Source organism: Salvelinus fontinalis, chromosome 19, assembly GCF_029448725.1.
Source record: "Salvelinus fontinalis isolate EN_2023a chromosome 19, ASM2944872v1, whole genome shotgun sequence".
Classification (NCBI taxonomy): Eukaryota; Metazoa; Chordata; class Actinopteri; order Salmoniformes; family Salmonidae; genus Salvelinus; species Salvelinus fontinalis.
In genome coordinates this window covers 43,156,315-43,180,313 of record NC_074683.1, presented here as the reverse complement: position 1 = coordinate 43,180,313, position 23,999 = coordinate 43,156,315, and the positions used below count along the sequence as shown (strand labels likewise).

The following is a 23,999-nucleotide window of genomic DNA, read 5'->3' as shown; positions in this document are numbered from 1 at the left end:
TGCTCTGACTGTTGTAAATGCATTGTGCATCTCTGTATGTGTGGTGTATGGTCATAGCATTAGCAAGTGGACACACACTAAAACAACACATTTCAATCTTTTGGCCATTAGTTGACTAAAGACAGGCAGAGCTGAGGGACCAAGCACATTTACCCCACCACACATCCCAGCCAACCACAATGCCTGATTAGAAAAACAAAACAGCAACACCAGCATTACCACACTTTTCCAAATCCACCTAGATGGGAGAGGAAAGGCTCTCGAAAGCTAAGCTTAACACGGAGCCGTGAACTCACAAAACCACAGTGTGAGGGGAGGGAGAGAGGAAAAGAATCAAAAACAAAGACAGACAAAACTTCAAGCTGGGTTTCAAAGCCTTTATTAGGTTCCAGAGAAAATGCTAGTTCATACATAAACTAAATGTCACTTCAAGGTGTAATTTCTGATTGATATTAGTACAAACCAGTGAGGAAAATAAAGAGCAATAAACAATGAGGTGATTTAAGAGGCTAAACATGGTAGGATTCTTCTGGAGGATCAAAACTACCCCTCCCATAATTCAACACCCAGCTAGTGTTCTCAACCAAAGGGCAGATTCCATGACACATCACAACACCAACATGGCGGTGAGGAAAACAAATGATATAACATTTAAAAAAAGGTTGAACACTTTCACTAGTCTCTCATACACACATCTGTAGACGCGCTTCCGCAAACTACTGTCTATCCCAAAACCAGTTAAATGCAATACGAATCAACGTCCTCGGCTAACCAGCGTATACAGATGCATGTATGCATTACAGATGTCAGACTAGCAAAATAAAATGTGTGAAAAGAATATAAACAGCTTTCATACACCAGCCTGTTTTAGTCTTTCCAGGTGAGTGTACTTACAGACTGACTACATGTTCACAATGACAACACAGAGCTGGAGAGTGAGGGTGGGGCCTAGAGCTGGGCGATATGGACACAAATCCATATTACGATAAATTACTGAATTATCACAATAACGATTAATAGAACGATAAGTTTAGAACATTAATGTGCACCCGTAAGTCTACTTCTGTATTTTACCATACCCTTAGAACTACTACTACAACTTTAAAATGTTGTAACTATCAAAAGTAATGTTGGCAATAGCCCTTTTAGCAAACTTATTTAATTTCAAACTTCACATTTCTCTAGTATAGGCTACTTATTGTGGTTATTGATATCAGTAAAATGTCCTCGATAAATGGTCAGTGTTGATAATTTTTGGTTTATCGTCCCAGCTCTATTAGAGTACATTGTATGTCATACAGCAGGGCCATAACACATCGGTATCTGTGTGTGTGTGTGAGTGGGGTGAAAGGGCGAGACAGAATACAAACAGACGATCAGACTGAGGGTTTGTAGCTTGTTTGGGATATACACTCCTCAATATCTGAGGACTGAGAGGGATGGACAGATTAGCAGACCATGTTTACCGAACCCAAGCCTAACAGCCAGGACACGCAAGGGAGGGGTGGGTGGATAACATTCTCCGTTCCCTCCCCTCTTTTACCGGTACCCGGGACCAGGCTGGGCGTAACCCGAGCCGAAGGGGGGGCGGTTGCGGGCGTAGGGGTTTGACACCCCAGGAGGCGGGGTGACGTTGCTACCGGGGGGAGGGGTGTAGCCGGGACGGGGCTGGTAACCCTGGCCAGGCTGGGGCTGGGAGCCTGGGGGCAGGCTGTAGTTGGCAGGCTGGTTGGCCTGGGAGGTGTAGTTTTGGGGAGGGAAGACCCCTGGGGGGTACTGCTGTGCACCCTGAGGTGGAGGAGCCTGCTGTTGGCCTCCCTGGAAGCCGGGGGCTGGGGTCTGGCCAGGCGCGGGGGCCTGGGAGGTGGGGGCAGGGTAGTTCTGGAAAGTTTGCTGCTGTTGGGGCTGAGGGCCGCCAGGTTGCGGGGCCCCAGGCTGGGGGGTGTATCCTGCTAAGAGAGCGAGACAGAGAGTTGGGGAGAGAAGTAGAGTATAACTTTTCGTTGTGATCCATTTCTCATTCATAGCATAATTTTTTTTTTTTTCTTTTTTTAAATTTTATCCCCTTTTCTCCCCAATTTTCGTGGTATCCAATCGCTAGTAATTACTATCTTGTCTCATCGCTACAACTCCCGTACGGGCTCGGGAGAGACGAAGGTCGAAAGCCATGCGTCCTCCGAAGCACAACCCAACCTAGCCGCACTGCTTCTTTAACACACGCGCCTCCAACCCGGAAGCCAGCCGCACCAATGTGTCGGAGGAAACACCGTGTACCTGTTCCCCTTGGTTAGCGCGCACTGCGCCCGGCCCGCCACAGGAGTCGCTGGAGCGCGATGAGACAAGGATATCCCTACCGGCCAAACCCACCCTAACCCGGACGACGCTAGCCCAATTGTGCGTCGCCCCACGGACCTCCCGGTCGCGGCCGGCTGCGACAGAGCCTGGGCGCGAACCCAGAGACTCTGGTGCATAGCATAATTTCTATGAAGCTCTGGGCCATTTCTATAAGATTAGCCTGTCCTTCATGGGCCTTTTCTAAAGGAAAGAGTGATGAGGAATGAGTGTTACCAGGGTACTGCATGCCATACTGCTGCTGTGGTGCTGGCTGCTGGGGTGGGTATCCACCTGGGGCCTGGTACTGGTACATCTGACCTGGAGAAGGAAGACAGACATCAGTTTGATTTCTGGAGAAGGAAAAAATAAAAAAAAGCACACGGCTAGAATCGGACAGGATGGGCTTAGTGCAAACAGCTCCAACCACTATAATTAAAAAAAGGATGGGTTCATCAAGGCCCTGCACCCAGACAACGCTCTATGGCACATCACAGTCAGCTGTACAGATCTAAGCTAAACAAAACTTTGCTACCTTGCTCGCTCTTACATACACACATTTATTTGGATAGACCAGTGTGTATTGGGTCAAAGCGAGTGTCGTCTGTCTAAACAGGTCTGTGTCAGTAGACAGCCACTTTCCTCCCAGCTTTTATTAGCCATGACCTCACGTCTAACTGTGTGTGTGTGTGTGTGTGTGTGTGTGTGTGTGTGTGTAGTCCGTGTCTCATTTAATAAAAAAACTCTAGAATTGCATGTCCCCTTAATAATGTGGACTGAGGAGTGGGTTTAAGAGAGTCTAAAATAAAAGCAAACTATACTTGCAAAACACTGAAACCATTGGCCAACTAAAGTTTTCCAGTGAGTCTCACCATGTTCAGCAAACATGTAGAGTTGGCCACCAGTGTATTCCCTTTACAAGGCCTGTATCGCACTCCCAAAGCCCCTGGCGTGTAAAGTAGGGCGACGACGTATTAAAAACACAAAGAGTAAAAGGATAATGAGAGAAGGCTGGTTTATGGTTCACTGGTTTTTCATGTGCCAGTTAAAGCGGAGCGTTGATTTTCCACTCTTGTAGAGGGCTCGTAACAGAGCCCTATGGAACTCCTTTGTGTGGGAATAGGGCCTGGAGATTGGTGCTGGGCTATCAGTAGGTTAATGAAGCAGTAATTTATGTGATAGTTCACTCAAGAAAGTGGCTGAAAGATACAACAAAAATTTGCACACATACACACTTGTTCATTACGATAAATAACCAATAATGTCCTATGAGAAAATGGTGAATCTTGAAATGAAATAACTGTACTAATATGGGTGATTGTTGATGGGACAATTGATAGCTACAACTTTTAAAGTAGTAGTAGTTTTAAATGGTTAATATGAATATTTTTCATTCAATATATTGTTATAATTCTGTCAATTCGTTTTTTTCTTCTTTCTTCCATATTGCCCAGCTCACAACCACCACACCAGGGTTTCCATTCAAAAAAAAAGTGGCGCGTGACAACGTGTTCTGTAAGATTTCAATTTACTGTCCATTTGAGAAATGTACCAGGCCCATATGCACTGGGTAAATAACCCATTAGAGCGTCCACCCACGGTGTTCAGAATGACAGAAACCACATTTACATTATGGTAATGCATCTTAACAGAACATGACACTCTTGTAATGAAGCAGACAAAACAATTTTCAAAGATTTGCCAAAATTCAATTTGCAGGAAAACACCATTCTAAAACAGTGCACCTGATGCCAGCAGTATATGACAGATGAACATCTGTTAGAACCTTAGAGGGGGAACCTAAAGATGCAACAACTAGGATGGGTTAATATGACTAGGATTGTGTCTTCGGCTCCTGGACAACAAAATAAAGTTGATACCAATAGAACAGGAGAGAAATGGCATATGATGAGGAAGTCTTTTTAAAAGGCGGCGCGTGTGGCAGAAAGTCTAGCGTATTAAGTTGCGGATGTCAGTGAAAAGCATCGAAACTGTGTGTGAAGATGTGTCTTGATTATAACTTTTAAATGTTGAGACAAGGTGTGGCGATGATAGCCTATAGGCGTCTCTTCCCAGGATGCACTCAGCTGTCTCCTGCCAAATCTTGTGCATTCATTGTGGGAATTGTTTGCCCCTTTGTTTATTTTTTTAATCAATTTTACCTGTAGTAAATGTACCGTTAATCCCTGTCATCTGGTTACAATCATTTCTGTTAATGCATTGTATTACTACACTGAACAAAAATAAAACATAACATGCAACATTTTCAAAGATTTTACTGAGTTACAGTTCACATAATGAAAGCAGTCAATTGAAATAAATTCATGAGGCCCTAATCTATGGATTTCTCATGACTGGGAATACAGATATGCATCTGTTGGTCACATATACATATATATATAAAAAGTAGGGGGGTGGCACATCTCCTGTGCATAATGCACACGAGGCTGTGCATTTTGCTGAAACACAAGGTGATGGTGGCGGATGAATGGCACAACAATAGGCCTCAGGATGCCGTTACGGTATCTCTGTACATTCAAATTGCCATCAATAAAATGCAATTGTGTTTGTTGTCCGTAGCTGATACCTGCCCATACCATAACCCCACCACCATAGGGGACACTTCACAATATTGACATCAGCAAACCGCTCACCCTACACAACACCATATCTGCCCAGTACAGTTGAAACCGGCATTCATTTTTGAAGAGCACACTTCTCCAGTGCCAGTGGCGAGCACTTGCCCTGTCGGTTACGACACCGCACTGCAGTCAGGTCAAGACCCTGGTGAGGACAACAAGCACGCAGATAAGCTTCCCTGAGACGGTTTCTGACAATTTGTGCAGAAATTCTTCAGTTGTCCAAACCTACAGTTTTCAGCTGTCTGGTCTCAGACGATCCCGCAGGTGAAGAAGCCAGATGTGGAGAACCTGGGCTGGCGTGGTTACACGTGTAATGCGGTTGTGAGGCCGGTTGGACGTACTGTAAAATTCTCTAAAAAGAAGTTGTAGGCGGCATTTGGTAGAGAAATTAACATTACATTATCTGGCAACAGCTCTGGTGAACATTCCTGAAGTCAGAATTTGATTTATTTTTTATTTCACGGTTTATTTAACCAGGTAGGTCAGTTGAGAACAATTCTCATTTACAACTGCGACCTGGCCAAGATCGAGCAAAACAGTGCGACAAACAAAGTTACACATGGGATAAACAAACATACAGTCAATAACACAATAGAACAGTATGGGATGAGGTAGTTGGGTGGGCTATTTACAGGTGCAATGATCAGTAAGCTGCTCTGACAGCTGATGCTTAAAGTTAGTGAGGAAGATATGTCTCCAGCTTCAGTGATTTTTGCAATTTGTTCCTGTCATTGGCAGCAGAGAACTGGAAGGAAAGGTGGCCAAAGAGTTGGCGGCTTTGGGGGTGACCAGTGAAATATACCTGCTGGAGCGCGTGCTAAGGGGGGGTGATGCTATGGTGACTAGTGAGCTGAGAAGGCGGGGCTTTACCTAGCAAAGACTTATAGATGACCTGGAGCCAGTGTGTTTGGCGATGAATATGAAGCGAGGGCCAGCCAACGAGAGCATACAGGTCGCAGTAGTGGGTAGTATATGGGGCTTTGGTGACAACGAATGGCACTGATTGACTGCATCCAATTCACTAAATAGAGTGTTGGAGTCTATTTTGTAAATGACGTCGTTGAAGTAGTCACTTAGTGTGACTGAGTTTAGTCTAACCAGACACCTAGGTATTTGTAGTTGTCCACATATTCTAAGTCAGAACCATCCAGAGTAGTGATGCTAGACGGGCTGGCAGCGATCGTTCGAAGAGCATGCATTTAGTTTTACTCCCTCACTAACTTTAAGAATCAGCTGTCAGACAATGCCAATTGCACGCTCCCTTGAGACATCTGTGGCATTGTGTTGTGTGACAATACTGCACATTTTATTGAGGCCTTTGTCCCCAGCACAAGGAAACCCTGTGTAATGATAAGAGATGCACGATCTCTCGGAATCAGACGATGTTAGCAAAAAATGCCAACATCGGCCCGATGTCTAGTTTAATGCCGATGTGCAAAACCGATGTCAAAGCTGACGTGCATACCTATTGACACCATGAAAAATGCAGCGCTACACACAAAAGCAGAAAAATACTAAGGGCACACTTCCAATAACTAAACAAGTTAAGCACTCATTTGAAATAATAAGAACATTTTATCAAGACAACAAAGGCAAAATCCATTAACGCCAAGATAATGGAATTCATTGCCCTATCATCATTGCCCTAGACTGTTTTTTCTCAATTTCCACCTGAATGACGTGCCCAAAGTAAACTGCCTGATGCTCAGGCCCTGAAGCCAGGATATGCATATAATTGGTAGCATTAGAAGAAAAAAAAACGTTGAAATTTGTAGAAATGTTAAAATTACGTAGGAGAATATAACATAATAGATATGGTAGGAGAAAATCCAAAGAAAAACCAACTGGAATTTTTGTTGAGAGACCATGCTCTTACAATGGAAAGTGTAAGGGCATACTGGAAATTAGCTCCCTGGATGCAATTCCTATGGCTTCCACAGGATGTCAGTAGTCCATGTTCAAGGTTTCTGGCTTGTAACTTCAAAAACGAAGAAGAAATATCAGTTTTAGTACAGGGACCCAGTCTTGGAAATTCGTGTTTGCGCGCGTCATGAAGAAAGGACGCACCTGCTAAAATCAGTTTCCTATTGAACATACTTCTTTCCGTAAGAAGTATTATAGTTTGATTACATTTTAGGATATCTGAGGAGTAAATAGAAACATTTTGACTTGTTGAAACAAAGTTTAGGGGTAGATTTTCAGATTCCTTTCTCTGCATGTTTAACAAGTGGATTACTCAAATCGATGGCGCCTACTAAACTGACTTTTTGGGATATAAAGCAGGATTTTATCTAACAAAACGACACTACATGTTATAGCTGGGACCCTTTGGATGAGAAATCAGAGGAAGATTTTCAAAAAGTAAGTGAATATTTCATCTATTTGTGAATTTATGAAACCTGTGCCGGTTTAAAAATATTTTGATGAGGGGCGCCATCGTCAAACAATCGCATGGCATGCTTTCACTAATAGCTACTGTAAATCAGACAGTGAGGTTAGATTAACAAGAATTTAAGCTTTCAACCAATATAGGACACTTATATTTACCTAAATGTTTAGTATCCATAACATTTATGATTATTTATTTGAATTGTGCGTCCTCCAGTGTCACCGGAAGTTGTCCCGCTAGCGGGATGCCTAGCCCTACGATTAAAACGTACAAAAAGTACTCGAGGCTGTGAACAGTGACAGTGCGCAACCAAGGAAGAGAGGCCGCGGACAGAGCTGAAACTTCACTGCTTGACGTGTATAATGAAAGCCTGGCTGAGAATGAAACGAATGAAAAACAAAACAGCAAGTAAGTGAAAGACATAGGTTTTGATGATGTTTTACTGGTAATGGGGACAAACGCCAACAAAATACTTTGTCAGTGTGCTGTGTGTAACCTTTATTTAACTAGGCAAGTCAGTTAAGAACAAATTCTTATTTACAATGACGGCCTACCCCGGACGACGCTGGGCCAATTGTGCGCCTCCTTATGGGACTCACAGCCGGATGTGATACAGCCTGGATTCAAACCAGGGACTGTAGTGACCTCATGCTCTGAGATGCAGTGCCTTAGACCGCTGCGTCCGTGTGTGTAACTATTTAACTGTACTAGAATGCTTAAAAAGGCCAAAAATGTATATATATTTTTTGGCAAGGAAAATATCAGTATGGCCAAAAATGTCATATCGGTGCATCCCTAGTAATGATCAAAACCTTGATATGCCACACTTGTTTGGTGGATGGATTATCTTGGCCAAGTAGAAATGCTCACTAACAGGGTTGTAAAAAAATGTGTACCCAAAATTTGAGAGATTAAAGGTTGTGGATATGAAAAACTTGGGGATCTATTATTTCAGCTCATGAAACCAATACTTTAAAATGTTGCGTTTATATTTTTGTTCAGGATACTTTAGGTGTTCATTTTTCCCAGGTCTGGACCAGATGAATGAACCATGTTTAATTCCACCACCATTGCTTTTCCCTCAATTATAACATGACGCAAATTGTGAAAAGCCTATATGATGAAACCAGATATATTGCACTGAGACATCTATGGAAAATGTCAACAGTTAAAATCAGTTACTTCAACAATAAGTTACAACAGGACAGTCAGTCTAAGGTTCACGGGTTAATGAGCCTATAATGAAGGGGGACAACAGCTGCAACCCCACCGTCAACCCCTGTAATGTGAGCACAATGGTGCTCCAGTGAGAATGACAATGTGTGTGTGTGTGTGTGTGTGTGTGTGGGTTGGCTGTTTTGGTCTCCTGCCTGCTATCCATCATGTGTATTACATAATGTGATGGAGGGATGGATGGGGCTGCCGTCAGGCCTCATTGGCCAGAGGACTTCATCTCTGATCTCTGCTCAGTACATTTAAATCCCAAAGGAAAGAGAAATCACTGGCTCTCTATGGAGAGAGACCGGCTGCCTGCACATGTATTCCTTCAACTGAACAGAAAACAGCTGGAAAAATCATTCTCTGGAATGCCATTGCTTGACTATAGTTTTAGACTTTTGGGGATGTTTTCAAAAAGGAAAAGAGTTTATTGGTAGTCTGATAAAGTATCACCGTCTTTACTGAGGTGGGTGAACAGGTGTGCTATAACTGTTGGTTGCCCTCTCACCCAGAGAACACTCCGCCCTCTATGGTGGATCATCGTCTGATATGAAAGAGAGCCACTATACATATTCTGTTTATGGATCTTGTTAGTGCCATGTTTTCTTGTATTCACAAACCAACCATGTGTTGTCAGAGAAAGAGGGGGAGCTATCTGGCCATCTACCCTCAAAGCACATGATCTGTGTCCACGTTGACTTTCTGAAGAAGTCTTCTCTGTGCATATTCCCAATGCACCACACCCTTAATCAACATGTTGGTTGAAGTGCAATGCTCCTTTGAGACTATTCCTGGTCAACAATAAAATCGGTCTACATTGTGTTGTGTTGACTTTGTTCATCTATAACCCAGGCACTCAGGGGAGACAGAGGGGCAGAGACGGTGTTGAATTTATGGGAACGTTTGGGGATCAAATTATCATCAGGCACCCCATTGGAGTGTTGGGATTGGTGAAAACATGTCCATGCAGCCTGACGAGGCTGTCTGCCCACCAGCTGCAGCCCAGAGCCGCTCTCCTCCTTGGAATTCTGGGAGAACCGGATGGAGGGACAAGCACAGCGAAGAAAATAGGAGGATGAACCCATGACGACATCCAGAAGATGCCCTGCCATGACAGGGTTGGACTCAACATCTAAAAGGACAGCCAACCACATGGTAAGCGAGGTCACACTGAACCTAATAACTGCCAATGACCATTATATGACCATGCGGTCATTGATGGACAAACTAAAAGCGACCAGCACAAAGTGCAAGGGTCTGGAATTTATAGAGAATCACTGAGTTGTATAAGTAAGAACTAAGGAATAATTACTGTGTAACTTAAGACTCATATGGGTGTCTTGGCTCTGCTAAACTCAACCCCAACCCCTTGGAGAAGCCTGAACACTGACCGAGCCAAAACCACTGGTCTGGGGAACACGGTCAAACCGTGACCATGTGGAACCTCAGTGTGTTCCAGGTGTGGTTTGGAGGTGCTGGTATGGTTCCTCTGAGTCACAGCTCAACGAGCCTACCGTGTGGATGTGTGTGTTCCAGCTGTGGTTTGGATCCTGTGGTGTGGTTGTCTGCGTGCTGCTTGTGGGTCTTTTTGGGTGAAAACGGATACGTCTCCAGAGATGGAGGCTACGGAGAGCCACAACATTAAAAAAAATAAAAAAGTGCATTCCAATGACAAAACATCACATCCAAAATAACGAACTCGCTAAATAAGAAGACTGACTCGCAACATTTTCCTCTGTCCCCTCCCTTACTGTTTCTGTCCATCTCATATACTGATATGCCAAACCCTAGGACACATACACCTAGCCATCTGGTAAGAGAGTTAACTCGCCAGCAGGGCACACCTCTGTGTTGATTCCATAACGCCACCATTATGGGGAAACCCAGTAGGTCCGAGAGGAACAGCTCAGGGAAGGTCTGGTCGGGAAGGCAAGATAACACCAAAAACCATTTCCCCCTAAAAACACGACCCCAAAGTAGCTCGCAACTAGAGACTACAGAGATGACTGCTTGATTTAAAATTTTTATTTCCCCACCTCGGTCTGATCTGATCCCTTGTTCATGCATCCCTCCGTTAGAGGGGCCGGAGACTGCAGACATTCCATTTTCCAAGAACTACATGATGTTCATGGTGGAGTGCAGATAGCAGGAGGGGGGGATTCTACATGAAGAGTTGTCTGGCTGACTAAAATGGATGCCAAGATCATGAATACACTGTTTATACAGTTGATTAAGTCACTTCCGTGAACAGTTTCTCTGTGTCTGTGATAACATGGAATTCCTAATTAAATCTAAAATGTGCTTACATAGTCTTATGTTACAGAGACATCATCCACTAAATCACAGCATGCAGAGTGTAAAATAAATAAATAAGGTACCGGATTCAGGACTGGGGAACTGGCCAATCCAAGTGCAACATCTAGCCATCACCAAGTCAGATAGAGTTCTGCTGCATCAATGGCATTAAATCCCCTACCAAGATGGCAGTTCCACTTCATTCCAACAGCTTGACAAACAATGAATACAAGTAGAGCAATCTATTCCTCCTGTTTGTGGTTGTAGACAAGCCCGAGCAGTGAACATCTGGGTTAAACCATTGTGAAACTGACTCGCCCATAAAGTTATAAATGTCTGTAGTGATGAGGTGAAAACAGAGCAAAAAACAACTGTGGTAGTGACTGGGAGTAGTGACAACTCTACTGGGACAGAACGGCCCAATGCTGCAACGCAAGAGAAGTGTTCCACAACACACTGACTGGGTCAAGGCTGTCCCTTAGGCACTGCACAGGTCTAGGATCAGTTTAAAGCACAAACTGAAATGGGGTAACTCTTGGGCCAAATTCATTCTCCTGTTTTGACAGGACAAAGCAACAGAGTCAACACACGCACACACACTTTTTGGGGGTCTCAGTGGACCCCAGGTATTTGGAGGTGCTAAACCACCCACACTGATAATCTCTCAAACAGCTATTACAACCCCCCCCCCTCCCACACACACACACTTAAGTTGTCATGGTTTTGTGATTCGTTTCCAGGGACATAAACAGCCATTAAACCCACTTTACAGACACCACAAGTGTTGTACTCTCCTACTGCACAATTCCTCAGATCACACCGTTTCCTACATATATTCACTCATGCAGAGCTATGGTGTGTCTGCATGCGAGTTTCATGGTAATTTAGAATGTGTGTGTTCCTAACCGTCCATGGCTGCTGGGGGTCCCTGCTGTACCCCTGCATAGGGGGCCTGTGGCTGGGGGGGCACCCCGGGTTGGGGGGCGGCAGACGAGGATGAGGCAATGCTGTCTGGAGTACCTGACCGCTCGTCAGCCAAGACACCTGGAGGGGCTAGATAAGAGATAGCGAAAGGGTATGTGAAAAATAAAACAGGGTGGAGAGTGAGGGTAAGGTGTGTGACAACAATGTAGTCAGAAGACTGTATAGAAAGTACAAACATAAAGCGAAAAAAAGAAATTGCACGGCAACGATGGAATTACCTGGGACCTGGTCCTCACTCAGGCCGAAGGCGGAGATGACGTTCTTGCTGACCTCGCCCTGGTTCTTCAGGGGGTCGAAGGCCGACATGCTGGCCGCGCTGACTGGGACCGGGGCCTGCTTCATTGCTGCTTCTGCTGCCACCGCCCTCCCCTCATGTCTATCCACCAAGTCTGGAGAGAGGGAGTGGAGGGTAGTGGAGAGAGCGACACGTGTCAACACACAATCACAAGAAGACATGGACAAAGATGCTAGAGAAGCACACACACACGTCAGTTTGCGGCAGGGAGAGTTGTTCATAAATAGTTCAATTATCGTTAATCATTGAGCAGTCAAACCACTGTGTAAGTAGGGCTTACGAGGGCTTTCATGGGTGTATTCTCCTAACCCTGGGATGTTACCACACCAAAGGAAACACCCTGTTAAAAAACTTTGACACACTTCTCTCCTCTACGCCTCGGATAAACAAATCCACCTGTTGCCGGCCGCCACACGCCAGCAAGCTAACAACGCTGATGCAACGAATCCTGGGAAACTGCCCATGGCATAAAGACTCAGTCATGAACACTCTTACTGACAGTTGTGGCTGTTTTGCGTGATGTATTGTGGTCTCTACCTTCTTGCCCTTTGTGCTGTTGTCTGTTCCCAATAATGTTTGTACCATGTTTTGTGTTGCGGCCATGCAGTGTTGCGGCCATGCAGTGTTGCGGCCATGCAGTGTTGCGGCCATGCAGTGTTGCGGCCATGCAGTGTTGCGGCCATGCAGTGTTGCGGCCATGCAGTGTTGCGGCCATGCAGTGTTGCGGCCATGCAGTGTTGCGGCCATGCAGTGTTGCGGCCATGCAGTGTTGCGGCCATGCAGTGTTGCGGCCATGCAGTGTTGCGGCCATGCAGTGTTGCGGCCATGCTGTGTTGCGGCCATGCTGTGTTGCGGCCATGCTGTGTTGCGGCCATGCTGTGTTGCGGCCATGCTGTGTTGCGGCCATGCTGTGTTGCGGCCATGCTGTGTTGCGGCCATGCTGTGTTGCGGCCATGCTGTGTTGCGGCCATGTTGTGTTGCTGCCATGCTGTGTTGCGGTCATGTTGTGTTGCTGCCATGCTGTGCGGTCATGTTGTGTTGCTGCCATGCTGTGCGGTCATGTTGTGTTGCTGCCATGCTGTGCGGTCATGTTGTGTTGCTGCCATGCTGTGCGGTCATGTTGTGTTGCTGCCATGCTGTGCGGTCATGTTGTGTTGCTGCCATGCTGTGCGGTCATGTTGTGTTGCTGCCATGCTGTGCGGTCATGTTGTGTTGCTGCCATGCTGTGCGGTCATGTTGTGTTGCTGCCATGCTGTGCGGTCATGTTGTGTTGCTGCCATGCTGTGCGGTCATGTTGTGTTGCTGCCATGCTGTGCGGTCATGTTGTGTTGCTGCCATGCTGTGCGGTCATGTTGTGTTGCTGCCATGCTGTGCGGTCATGTTGTGTTGCTGCCATGCTGTGTGGTCATGTTGTGTTGCTGCCATGCTGTGTGGTCATGTTGTGTTGCTGCCATGCTGTGTGGTCATGTTGTGTTGTCATCTTAGGTCTCTATTTAATTTTTTTATTTCACCTTTATTTAACCAGGTAGGCAAATTGAGAACACGTTCTCATTTACAATTGCGACCTGGCCAAGATAAAGCAAAGCAGTTCGACACATACAACACATAGTTACACATGGAGTAAAACAAACATAGTCAATAATACAGTGAAAAATAAGTCTATATACAATATGAGCAAGTGAGGTGAGATAAGGGAGGTGAAGGCAAACAAAATATATATATAAATAAAAATATAAAAAGGCCATGGTGGCAAAGTAAATACAATATAGCAAGTAAAAAAATAATAATAAAAAAGTAGAGATTGAAAAAGTAGAGATAGAAATAATGGGGTGCAAAGGAGCAAAATAAATAAATACAGTAGGTAAAGAGGTAGTTGTTTGGGCTAAATTATAGATGGGCTATGTACAGGTGCAGTAATCTATGAGCTGCTCTGACAGCTGGTGCTATGTAGTGTTGTCTCTTGTCGTGATGTGTGTTTTGTCCTATATTTATATTTTATTTTTAATCCCAGCCCCTGTCCTCGCAGAAGGCCTTTTGGTTGGCCGTCATTGTAAATAAGAATTTGTTCTTAACTGACTTGCCTAGTTAAATATTTTAAAAAAAACATAGGGCAGGTGTGGAATGTGATTGGGCCACTGGATTAGAAGTGAAAGCTGTTTTGGAATGCGGACAAACCATCTCTTTCAGAGAGAAATGAATGAACTGATAAAAACAACCGGCCTATAGCTGTTGGTATTTCATAAAGTTACAACAAATATGCTAGATGTGTGCATGTCTGTATTTCATTAAATTATGTAAAACACAATTCACACTAGCAAACAGATAGGGGTGTGTATGTGTGTACCTACCCCGGTCTGGTGCTGATGCAGCCAGGCCAGGTTCTGAGGGGGGCTCCAGGCTGTCCAGAAGACTGTTGACTTTGTTCCTGAGCTCAATGAGTTCCCTGCGCAGATACTTCACCTGACTGGACTCCAGAGGTCTCGGCTGACCATTCACTGTCGGGGGGAGAGAGTGTGAAGAGAAAGTGTGAGACGATATTTCAAAGTCAATACATTTCAAATACTGAATGTGGCGTCTCGGTATGCAACTTCAAGATGTGGGAGAAGGTGGTGAGGGTGAAGGGGGGGGGGGGGGACTACTTCCACAAGCCATCCCTCTCCATCCACACTATAGCACTCCAGAGCCATGGAAGACAGTGACGGAGTAATCTCCCCCAGACAGCCCTCCTGATCACTGTAACAGATGAGTCTTTAGGTCTGTACATTTCTTATGGTCCGGTGTGAGTTAAGTCAATTCCAGACTAGAGCAAACTAGATGAAACCAGACCAGGGGTTGGGGTCCAGACCAGATCAAACGAGCTAGGAACCGAGCAGCAGGCCTGTTCAGGGTAAGTAGGATTAACAGACCGTGATGTTCAGCTATGGAGCCAGAAACAACATGGCACCCGAACAAACCAACAACCATTATTACTAGTCCCCACCCCATCTCTCATGAACCCTGTCCTGTTAAAATCAAATGTAGGCTATGTCATTACTTCTGTTACACACAGACATTTGCAGTCTGATAAGTCAGCATGCCTGCAGGTGTGTGTGTGTGATGGGGAATTCCCAGTGTCTTTGTGATCACAGACTACGAAGCGTGGGAGAGATCCGCTTCTTGCCAGTGAGGAATCCTGCGGTTTGGACGCACCCGCCCTCAGCAACATCCACACACACAATCTCACATAACTGTCCATGTATTCTGTAATTTATGTGTGTGTTTATGCCGTGCACCTGTCCTGTTAGTGGTGGGTCATAAGGGGGTAGACTGCAGACAGAGACACTAGGGCCGTTTCTTGGAAATAGAGCCCCAGACACCTGCAGTCTCAGAGAGGAGTAGTAGTCCCCTGGTTCCACCACCACATCACTGGGTCAGAGGTTAAAGTACATAGCACAGAAAATGTGGAGTCATGTCTCCATAAAATAACTATATAACAGCTGTTAGCACCATCTATCTGTAATATATACCCTGTGTTCTTAGGCAAACTCAGAAATGAACTACTCTGATGTTGACATGAGGTCAGGTATGGTTAGGCCAGACAGATCCATCCAGGTCATGGTCAATGAGAGTGGGTTAAATGTCAATGTACTAGGAAGTACTAGGTTATTCAAGAGCTCTTTTCCAGAGAGGAGAGGAGCCAGGTAATACCGTTAACGGGCAGCATGCTGTAGTGATATACAGGATATGGCAAATATCATCTAGGAAAAATAAACTAAGGCTACTATGCATGACAAGAGTGATGAACAGTGCTGACAGTGGCTACAGTCTGGGCCTTGAAGATGCATGAGTACAGTTCTGCTGCTCACTGGGTCTGTTATGCTCTTAGCTCTGTGTGAGAGAGTGAATGAGACAGAACGTTTAACTGTGTGTGTGTTTGCTTTACATGTGCCTAGTGATGGATATAGGGCTGGGTGATATCAAATTCATTTGAATGTATGTTTTAGCGCAATGTTCCAAATGACTGTATCACAAGAATCTAGGTTTTTATTTCACTTTTTTTATGAGCTTTCTGTCTCCTTCCGTGCTTTGTGCACGGTGCACCTCCCCAACCGCACACTGACACCAAGCCCCTCCCCCTGCCACTCACAACAAAGACAACTTCTTTCTCTGACAACAAGCAGTTTAAACTCACTATTTGCATTTGGAGGTATGGTCATTTGGAAACAAACTCTTAAGACATTTTATTGTAATAAGCTAGGTTTCCATCCCACTGGCATGCAAATATTCTACATTTTATATTGATAAAATCAAAATGTAATTAATTTTAGAAGGCTGTAACCTATCAAAATGTGGAAAAAGTCAAGGGGTCTGAATACTTTCCGAATGCACTGTGTATATATAGTGAATCTGCCTTAAGTTTGAGAAGATAAAAAATATTTTTAGGCCATACCGCCCAGCCCTAGATGGATCCCTGCCTAGTGCTCAACACCACAGCATACATCTGGGCCTGAAAGACTAGAGGAACCATGTATCATCTCAATGAGTCCCAGTGCTGCTCTATAGAGGCCTTACAGGCTGCAGGCAGGCTGCCATAGCACCACAATCCTCATCAGCACTGACTGGACGGGGATGGACTTAGCAGACAATTACAATAAGGAGTGATAATTCAACAGAGGAGGGCGTCTGTCCCTCATATGAGCCTCATCTCTAGAAGGCCAGAGGTGCTAAATCACCACACAGGAACCTCACAGGGACAGTGTGGTGCAGAGGGCTGAATGGGGGTGAGATAGAGTTATAGGGGCACAGAGGAAAGAGAATATGGTCCAATATCATGGAAAGGAAAAGGAGAGGCGCACACTCTAGGAGCTCAGATGCAATAATTTAATAACCAAACCACCAACGTTTCGACCCTGATGAAGACAGCTTGTCTGTTGAAACGCTGGTTATTAAATTATTGCATCTGAGCTCCTAGAGTGTGCGGCTCTCCTTTTCCTTTCCAAGTGTTCTACTCCGCTAGCCAACACCTCAGCTAAACAGGTGAGCGTTTCGTTCGCCTCCAGGGATATCATTGGACATGGTCAGTTGGTACCAGCAGGGGAACAATCAGCCGCACATAAGACTCTGGTTTGACACAGCAACGCCAAACCAGACGAAGGCTGTAGCTCTGTTCAGAAGTAGTGCATGATATGGGTGGCAGGTAGCCTAGAGGTTATAGAGTTGGGACAGTAACCGAAGGGTCACTAATTCAAATCCGTGAGGCAACAAGGTGAAACATTTTCGAAAATGCAGGTCAATGAGCCCTTGAGCAAGGCTATTAACACTAATTTCTCCAGGGTTGCCATTGATAATGGCAGACCCTGGCCGTGAGCCCACTGAGGGTTTCTCAGGGAGTGGGATACGCAAAATAAATTGTTCTAAGTCACACATGCCTATTAATACACACTTGTACATGTGAGAAATAGGGCACTTATAAGTACCCACCAAATGATTATTACTATTTATATGGGAAACAGGGTGTCATTTAGGATGACTCAACTCCTGGACCACGACCAGGACAGACAGACAAAAGCACTGTCCAACACTACAGGAGACCACCAAATCTCACATAGGAGAGTGGAAATCCTTTTAGAATTCCCTTAACGTTAGTGGAATTCTACAGACAGGATTCCAGAACCCTGTGTGTGTGTAACATTTAGCAGAGACCCAGGGGGTCAGGAGAAGATCCTGTATAGAGACACTTCCCTCCTGCTCCCAATCCTGGCACACGTCTGGAAATATGGGCTCCATGTGAGGTCACGACTGTGGCGCATGCTGACGCTCTGGGTCTCGGGATGGAGTAAAAAAAAGTATTATTTTTTAAATAAATCCCCAAACATTTATTTTCTTCTCCTTCATTCTGTCTGTCTTTTCTGCCACTCCCTATCTATCTAATAATAGCAGGGACAGTTCAGGGACACTGTGCTGCAGTATAATTGGGAGCAGAACACATGAAATAACATAATGAGGTCTGACAGCATTGGAGATGAGCGGGAGCAGAGGTGTGTGTGTAAACGGTAACACACACCTGACATCTGCACTGTAAAACTAAGGCGGATCCATAACACCTGGCCAGTGTACAATTCTGTATAATGGACCCACAGCTAGACCACACCTGAAGTCTCTCACACACGAGGGCATCATGATGATTAGGCCTAAAGCAGTAAAGCCAGCATAACTCTCCTATTGACCTACAGTGTTCGTTGAAAAACAAAAGCTAATCGTCAATCCATCTATCATCCTCTGCAGAACACACTCTTAAAATGGGTTGACACCCAACAAGCTGGAGTTTGACTACTGAGGGACATGTGAAAACAGACAATTTCACAAGTATAGCTTGGTGCCTCTACTACCCAAGCAGCAGCACATAGACTCCGACCTTGGGATGATACCAGCATGAGAGAATGAGTGTCGAAGTAGGAGTGTCGGGTTCAATGTCAAAATATGAGACTAGACTGCCTCCCAGTGGCATGTTAATGTACATGAACCAAAAAACTATTGGAGAGGGGGCTGTTGGAACAGAACAGTCAGCCTGAGTATTCAAGTAGATACAAAGGATAGAAGTTCTTTATACTACGGTACCATAAAGACTGGAATAACAGAATGAACCTACTTTAATTTCTAATGGGACAAAACAGGTTTGTTTGCTTATTACAAGATGGGTGTGCTTGGCACAGCAGCACATAGGCCCATACTAAAAAAGGGAGGAATGGTTAAGTATGTGTATGATAATATCTTACCAAACAGAGTGAGTTTCAGTATCCTACTGCACTGGATGGCAAAGGAGAGATCTGAGCTGTCGAAAATAGTAATGAGGTCATCATCTGAGGGAAGAGAGCAGAGAACAGCATCAGGTCACATTCCAATCCTTTTTTCCACCATTTCTTGAGATAACGGCTATTCTGAAATGGCTGAATAGGTGAAACCTGTGTAACCTCTACTATTATGGTTGATGATTACTGTAAAAATGGGAGGATGCCCCCCCCATCCCCCCCTTTTTACAGTAATCATCAACCATAATAGTACAATTCTCAAGTGTTTGAAAGAGAACCTGTTTCCATTACCAGCAGGAAACAGCTAAATGTTGAGGGGTCAGATGACATCTAGCTAACACAATGGTGATAATACAACTTAATCCAGTGCTTGTCTAGAGCAGCACAGCTTACCTTCGTCCTTGTATTTGATGGTGACCTCATCGTTGCTCTGCAGCTTGCCCCTGAAGACGCGCTGCATCATCAGCACGAGCTCGTCATAGGTGATGTCCTCGTTGTGGATGGGTATGCGTCTGATGTCATCGCCCAGCTGGGCCTTGATGATCAGTTTGCCGCTCAGGTCCAGCTGTCCATTCATGGTGCCGTCCGCCCTCTACTGCTCCCACTGCTGGAGGGGGGGGGGGGACGACACATGAGAGATTTAACACACCTAGAGCATGCGGAGAATCATGTAAGTTGGATCATGGGGTCTTATATCACCAATTGGCAACAGATTTATGCAAAAATTCTAAAATCTGCATAAAAGAATATGCATTTTCCCACCTGAGATGTTTCCATGAAATTAGAGATGAGTCTCTGCGTGATGACGTAGTGCACATAAAAATACCTTTTGTGGTTCAATTCCCATGTACCAAATAAAGTTAAATGGGTTTCCATTGCATTTTTAACTCTAATGATGGTTCTCACATTGACATTTGTATTATATAGCGAGTGTGCCCACTCCGGTGTTGGCACGTGCACTCCAGCTAACAGTATACAGATATTGTAGCTGCACGCTGTTGGCTATAGCACACGAATGGCCTACATTATGAGATTAAAATGGATAAAAGAGCAAGATTGACTAATAAAACAAACAGCAGCAAAGTATCGATGATTACATCACCAGAATAATACACTCAGTATTTATTGGAAAGGAGCATCAAGCTCATCACCTTGCACTTTCACCACCCTGTGAAGTTCATCATAACTTATTTCATCTGTAGTCTAATAAATTGCATGCTTTCCCGACGAGTCATAGGGGTAGCAGACAGGACGTCATCGAGTGACTCCACGTTTACTTCGATATGATTATATCAATATTAGCGCATTAAAACTTCTTAGGGATAGACCCCTTTTTTTTCAATGAATGACATACCCAAATCTAACTGTCTGTAGCTCAAGCCATGAAGCAAGGATATGCATATTCTTGGTACCATTTGAAAGGAAACACTTTGAAGTCTGTGGAAAAGTGAATTGAATGTAGGAGAATATAACACAATAGACCTGGTAGAAGAAAATACAAAGAAAAAAATAAGTTATTTTTCTACCACCATCTTTGAAATGCAAGAGAAGGGTCCTAGTTATAGCCATCCCTCTAGTTGTAATTCCAATAGTGTCCACAAGATGGAAGCAGTATATGTGCAAGGTTTCAGATGGAAAACTTGAAAAATGAGTGAACAACAAGACTTTTAGTCCCCAGGTACACTTGGGTAAATCGTGAAGGAGACATTTGCATTCATACTCCGTTTTTCTGCAAGAATATGATCAAATCTGTATACTTGGACTTTTATTGAGCTTTCCAAGTATTAGTAGCCATATTATAAGTCCAACATTTGCAAAACAACCAGTTTTCATACCTTAATATCCTTATAATTTTTGTCCAAAATGAAAAGGCATGCTGTCGTACAAGGTTAGTAGCTACATTTTACGACATATACATGGTTTCTGGGAACTCCCGTAAAGCCCAGGTCATTGGGTATCTAGCTAGCTTTGTTTGACCCCAATTGGTGCTTACTTGACAAAGATAGTGATGGCAAAGTCGTTCAAGTGATGGCCGCCCGCGTCATCGGCGTGCCATGAAGGCGTCGCTCTCTGATCAAAAATGCTGTCCTATAGAACATATTACACCCCTAATGAAATAGTGAAGTCTTGTTACCTTCTAGGATCTCTGAAGAATAGATACGAATGTAATTTGACTCGTTGAAACAACATTTAGGGTGAGATTTTCAGATTCCTTTCTTTGAAAATTGAACGTGTGGAAATACAAAATCGATCGTGCATGCTATAAGGATCTTTTTAGGACATGAAAAATGAATTTATTTAACAAAACGACACTGAAAAATCTGAGCAAGATTTCAGAATGTAAGTACACATTTCACCCGCAGAGGTGAATTTATCAAACCTATCGCAAAGAGAAAAAAAGTGTTTTGATGTTAGGAGCTCTCCTCCCTGTTGTGTCTCTAAAATCTCTGATCTTGACATAACGCGCTGCATGATTTACAACTGTCACGTTGGCGGGACACCGATCCTTAAGAATGAAAGCTTTTCGACCGACATTTCTCTGATAATTCATTTTATCAACACAAAAAGATCCCAACTTGTCTAGTGTATTTTGTTTTGTCGACATCAGGCCTGTCATTACATTTTTTTATCCAACATGTACTTTACTTGCATAAAAAAGGTTGGAAGGAAACCTGATTAGTGACCATGTATTTTCAATGGCAGTTCTTACTTTCATAATTTCACCACAAGAGGCATTGTGCTGATTTCCAGTATATAGTAAGCCCCACCCTGCTATAAATGTGGGAACATTTAAAAAACATATGCTTACTTTGGGGAATTTAAGTCATTTACTTGTGTTACAAAAGATGATTAAAATAAAAATAAAAAGTGTAATTGATTGAAAAGACAGTCTATCATTACCAATGAGGTAAAAAATGACCTCTGTTGGTGCCTTGAGGGTTAAGGAAAGAGGGAGGGCATAACAATAACAGGCGCCTATGATGCAAATAAGCCACTCTACACTAAAGGACTAGTCATTTAGATGATTAGTAAGCCGACAAACAACCATTGAAAAACATAAGCATCGTCACATTTTTTAAAATCCTTCAGATACAGACAAAGTGCTTGGACCATGGAAGAATGGTGTTATCATTAATATATCAACCTTGGATTCACTCATTTTTATCTTTGTATGGCAAACAGCACATCACTGCCCTTTACGACATTGCTCAAGTGCTACTATATAGTTTACAGTTTCACTCTGCTTCCAAAGTCTAAGGTTCAAGTACAACAGGCTGAACTAGGCTGAACTAGGCTGAGCTGTCAGTCTGGCACAACAAGACTTTGGCCTATAGGCCTAGTACTGTAACTTTCATTGAAAGAGGGATCATAGATCATGGAACACTACTGTTTAATGTCGTTAGAATTAAATACGGGCTAGCTAGCTAGCTAGCTAATCAGCTGAACTGATTAGATTAGGATAAACAATCTATTCCCTATCCAGTCCACACTAAAATGAGCCTATCAAGAAAATAGTTACAATAGTTTCAAATCACGTGAACTGCAACAACTTGTTGGTCTGGCCAGCAAACTAGAGCTAACAGTACAGTATCAAGCTAGCTAAATTAAATTACCAACAATAATGTGTCAAACAAGGTTAACTAAGATTATCTACAATTAGACTTAGCTAGTTAATAGTTATGTTGTGCTAACGAGGACACCTTAATACGGCTTGTAACGTAACATAAATCCTTCTGTTATAGTACTAGTTAATGAAAGGGCGAGGTTCAGGATTGCAGTTTGTAGTCTTGTCTGAGATTCAATATAGCTAGCTTGCTAACTTGGCAGTTCGTTGTGATGTCAATAAACTAGCTAACTCAAAATCAGTTGTACTGGCTATATTATAACCTAGATAGCTAACTAATTGTATCGTTAATAGGTGTCGAAAGGAAAGTAACTGGTTTGCAAGCTAAGTTGTATCATAAACATAACCAGGCCATTTTCCTGTGTCACTGACAGGATGTAGAACCCTGCCAAATACAGACCCACTCAAAACTCCAATTCGTGGTTATAATGTTGACTTCCTGCAAAATATTTATCCAAGCTGAACATTCTTACCGGCGTCAAAAACGCATGTTTATCGACTTCATTTAACACAAACACACAATTTCATTGTATTTCTATCATCATGTAGCAATACAATTTCATTGCACTTCTACCATCAAATAAATTAGGCTATAAAAACAACAAACCCGATGCTAGCATCAATCGTTAGTTAGCAATGCTAACGATAGCTTGCGTTTCGAATCTCATTCATGTTGTCAACATACATATTAGGAATATCGAAAAAGACAAGTATATGAATCCCACCTGTAAATGGACGTCTTGATCCCGCTGTGGTATCGGTGGTTCTGGCAAGACCGTGTCAGGCAAAATCTGTTACCCGGGCTGGCAAACACAGAAACCCAGCTTCACATCAGGAAGTCTGTCCGCTTTGTCGACGTCAACCTGTACGTGGCATACAGCGGAGGGCGCAGTCGCAGCGGCTCAACTATTTGACACGTTTGACAGTGACATTTGAGCGAAATCAGCAGATTTTTTTCTGCATAGGCGCAGTTCGAGAAATGTAGTTTTATATTATAAATGTGTGACTCTGTGTGACTGCTTTCCTCTGTACTGTGTTTTGCAGGTCGTTCTTTTAATTTCAAAGGTTGTAGTGACACACAGTACAGGTAAAACGTTTGGACACACCTACTTATTCAAGGAGTTTTCTTTATTTTACTATTTTCTACATTGTAGAATAATAGGGATGACATCAAAACTATGAAATAACACATGGAATCATGTAGTAACCAAATCAAAACATATTGTAACGACCCGGTATTGTGTTCTGTGTTTGTGGGTGTGTTATGGTTCTCATGGCTACTAGCAGGGGTTAAATATGTCAGGACAGATGGAAAGGTTGGGGGGGGGGGTATGATGGGTAATCCCGCGGGATTTGGAAATGCATAAAGAGGGATGAGTGTCTCATATCTCCCTCTTCTGTTCGGGCCTTGATCTGTTCCTATGAGAGTGAC

General features: G+C 43.7%; 1 protein-coding gene across 3 annotated transcripts; it reads right to left on the bottom strand.

Annotated features, from left to right (window-relative positions):
- Positions 1 to 363: 363 nt before the first annotated feature.
- tfg (trafficking from ER to golgi regulator) lies at positions 364 to 23,460 on the bottom strand. Of its 3 annotated transcripts, none has more exons than XM_055871663.1 (8): positions 23,293 to 23,460; positions 19,336 to 19,549; positions 18,910 to 18,993; positions 14,503 to 14,649; positions 12,078 to 12,248; positions 11,782 to 11,928; positions 2,569 to 2,652; positions 364 to 1,949 (listed from the first exon to the last, which is right to left on the bottom strand). In XM_055871663.1, exons 2-8 carry the CDS (start codon positions 19,517 to 19,519, stop codon positions 1,540 to 1,542), a joined length of 1,227 nt encoding a protein of 408 aa, XP_055727638.1. In that variant the 5' UTR covers positions 19,520 to 19,549; positions 23,293 to 23,460; the 3' UTR covers positions 364 to 1,539. The 3 variants fall into 3 exon arrangements, with proteins under 3 accessions (XP_055727638.1, XP_055727637.1, XP_055727636.1); XM_055871662.1 differs by having other exon boundaries at positions 364 to 1,952; positions 19,336 to 19,546; positions 23,293 to 23,458; XM_055871661.1 differs by having other exon boundaries at positions 364 to 1,952; positions 23,293 to 23,457.
- Between the last annotated feature and the right edge of the window lie 539 nt (positions 23,461 to 23,999).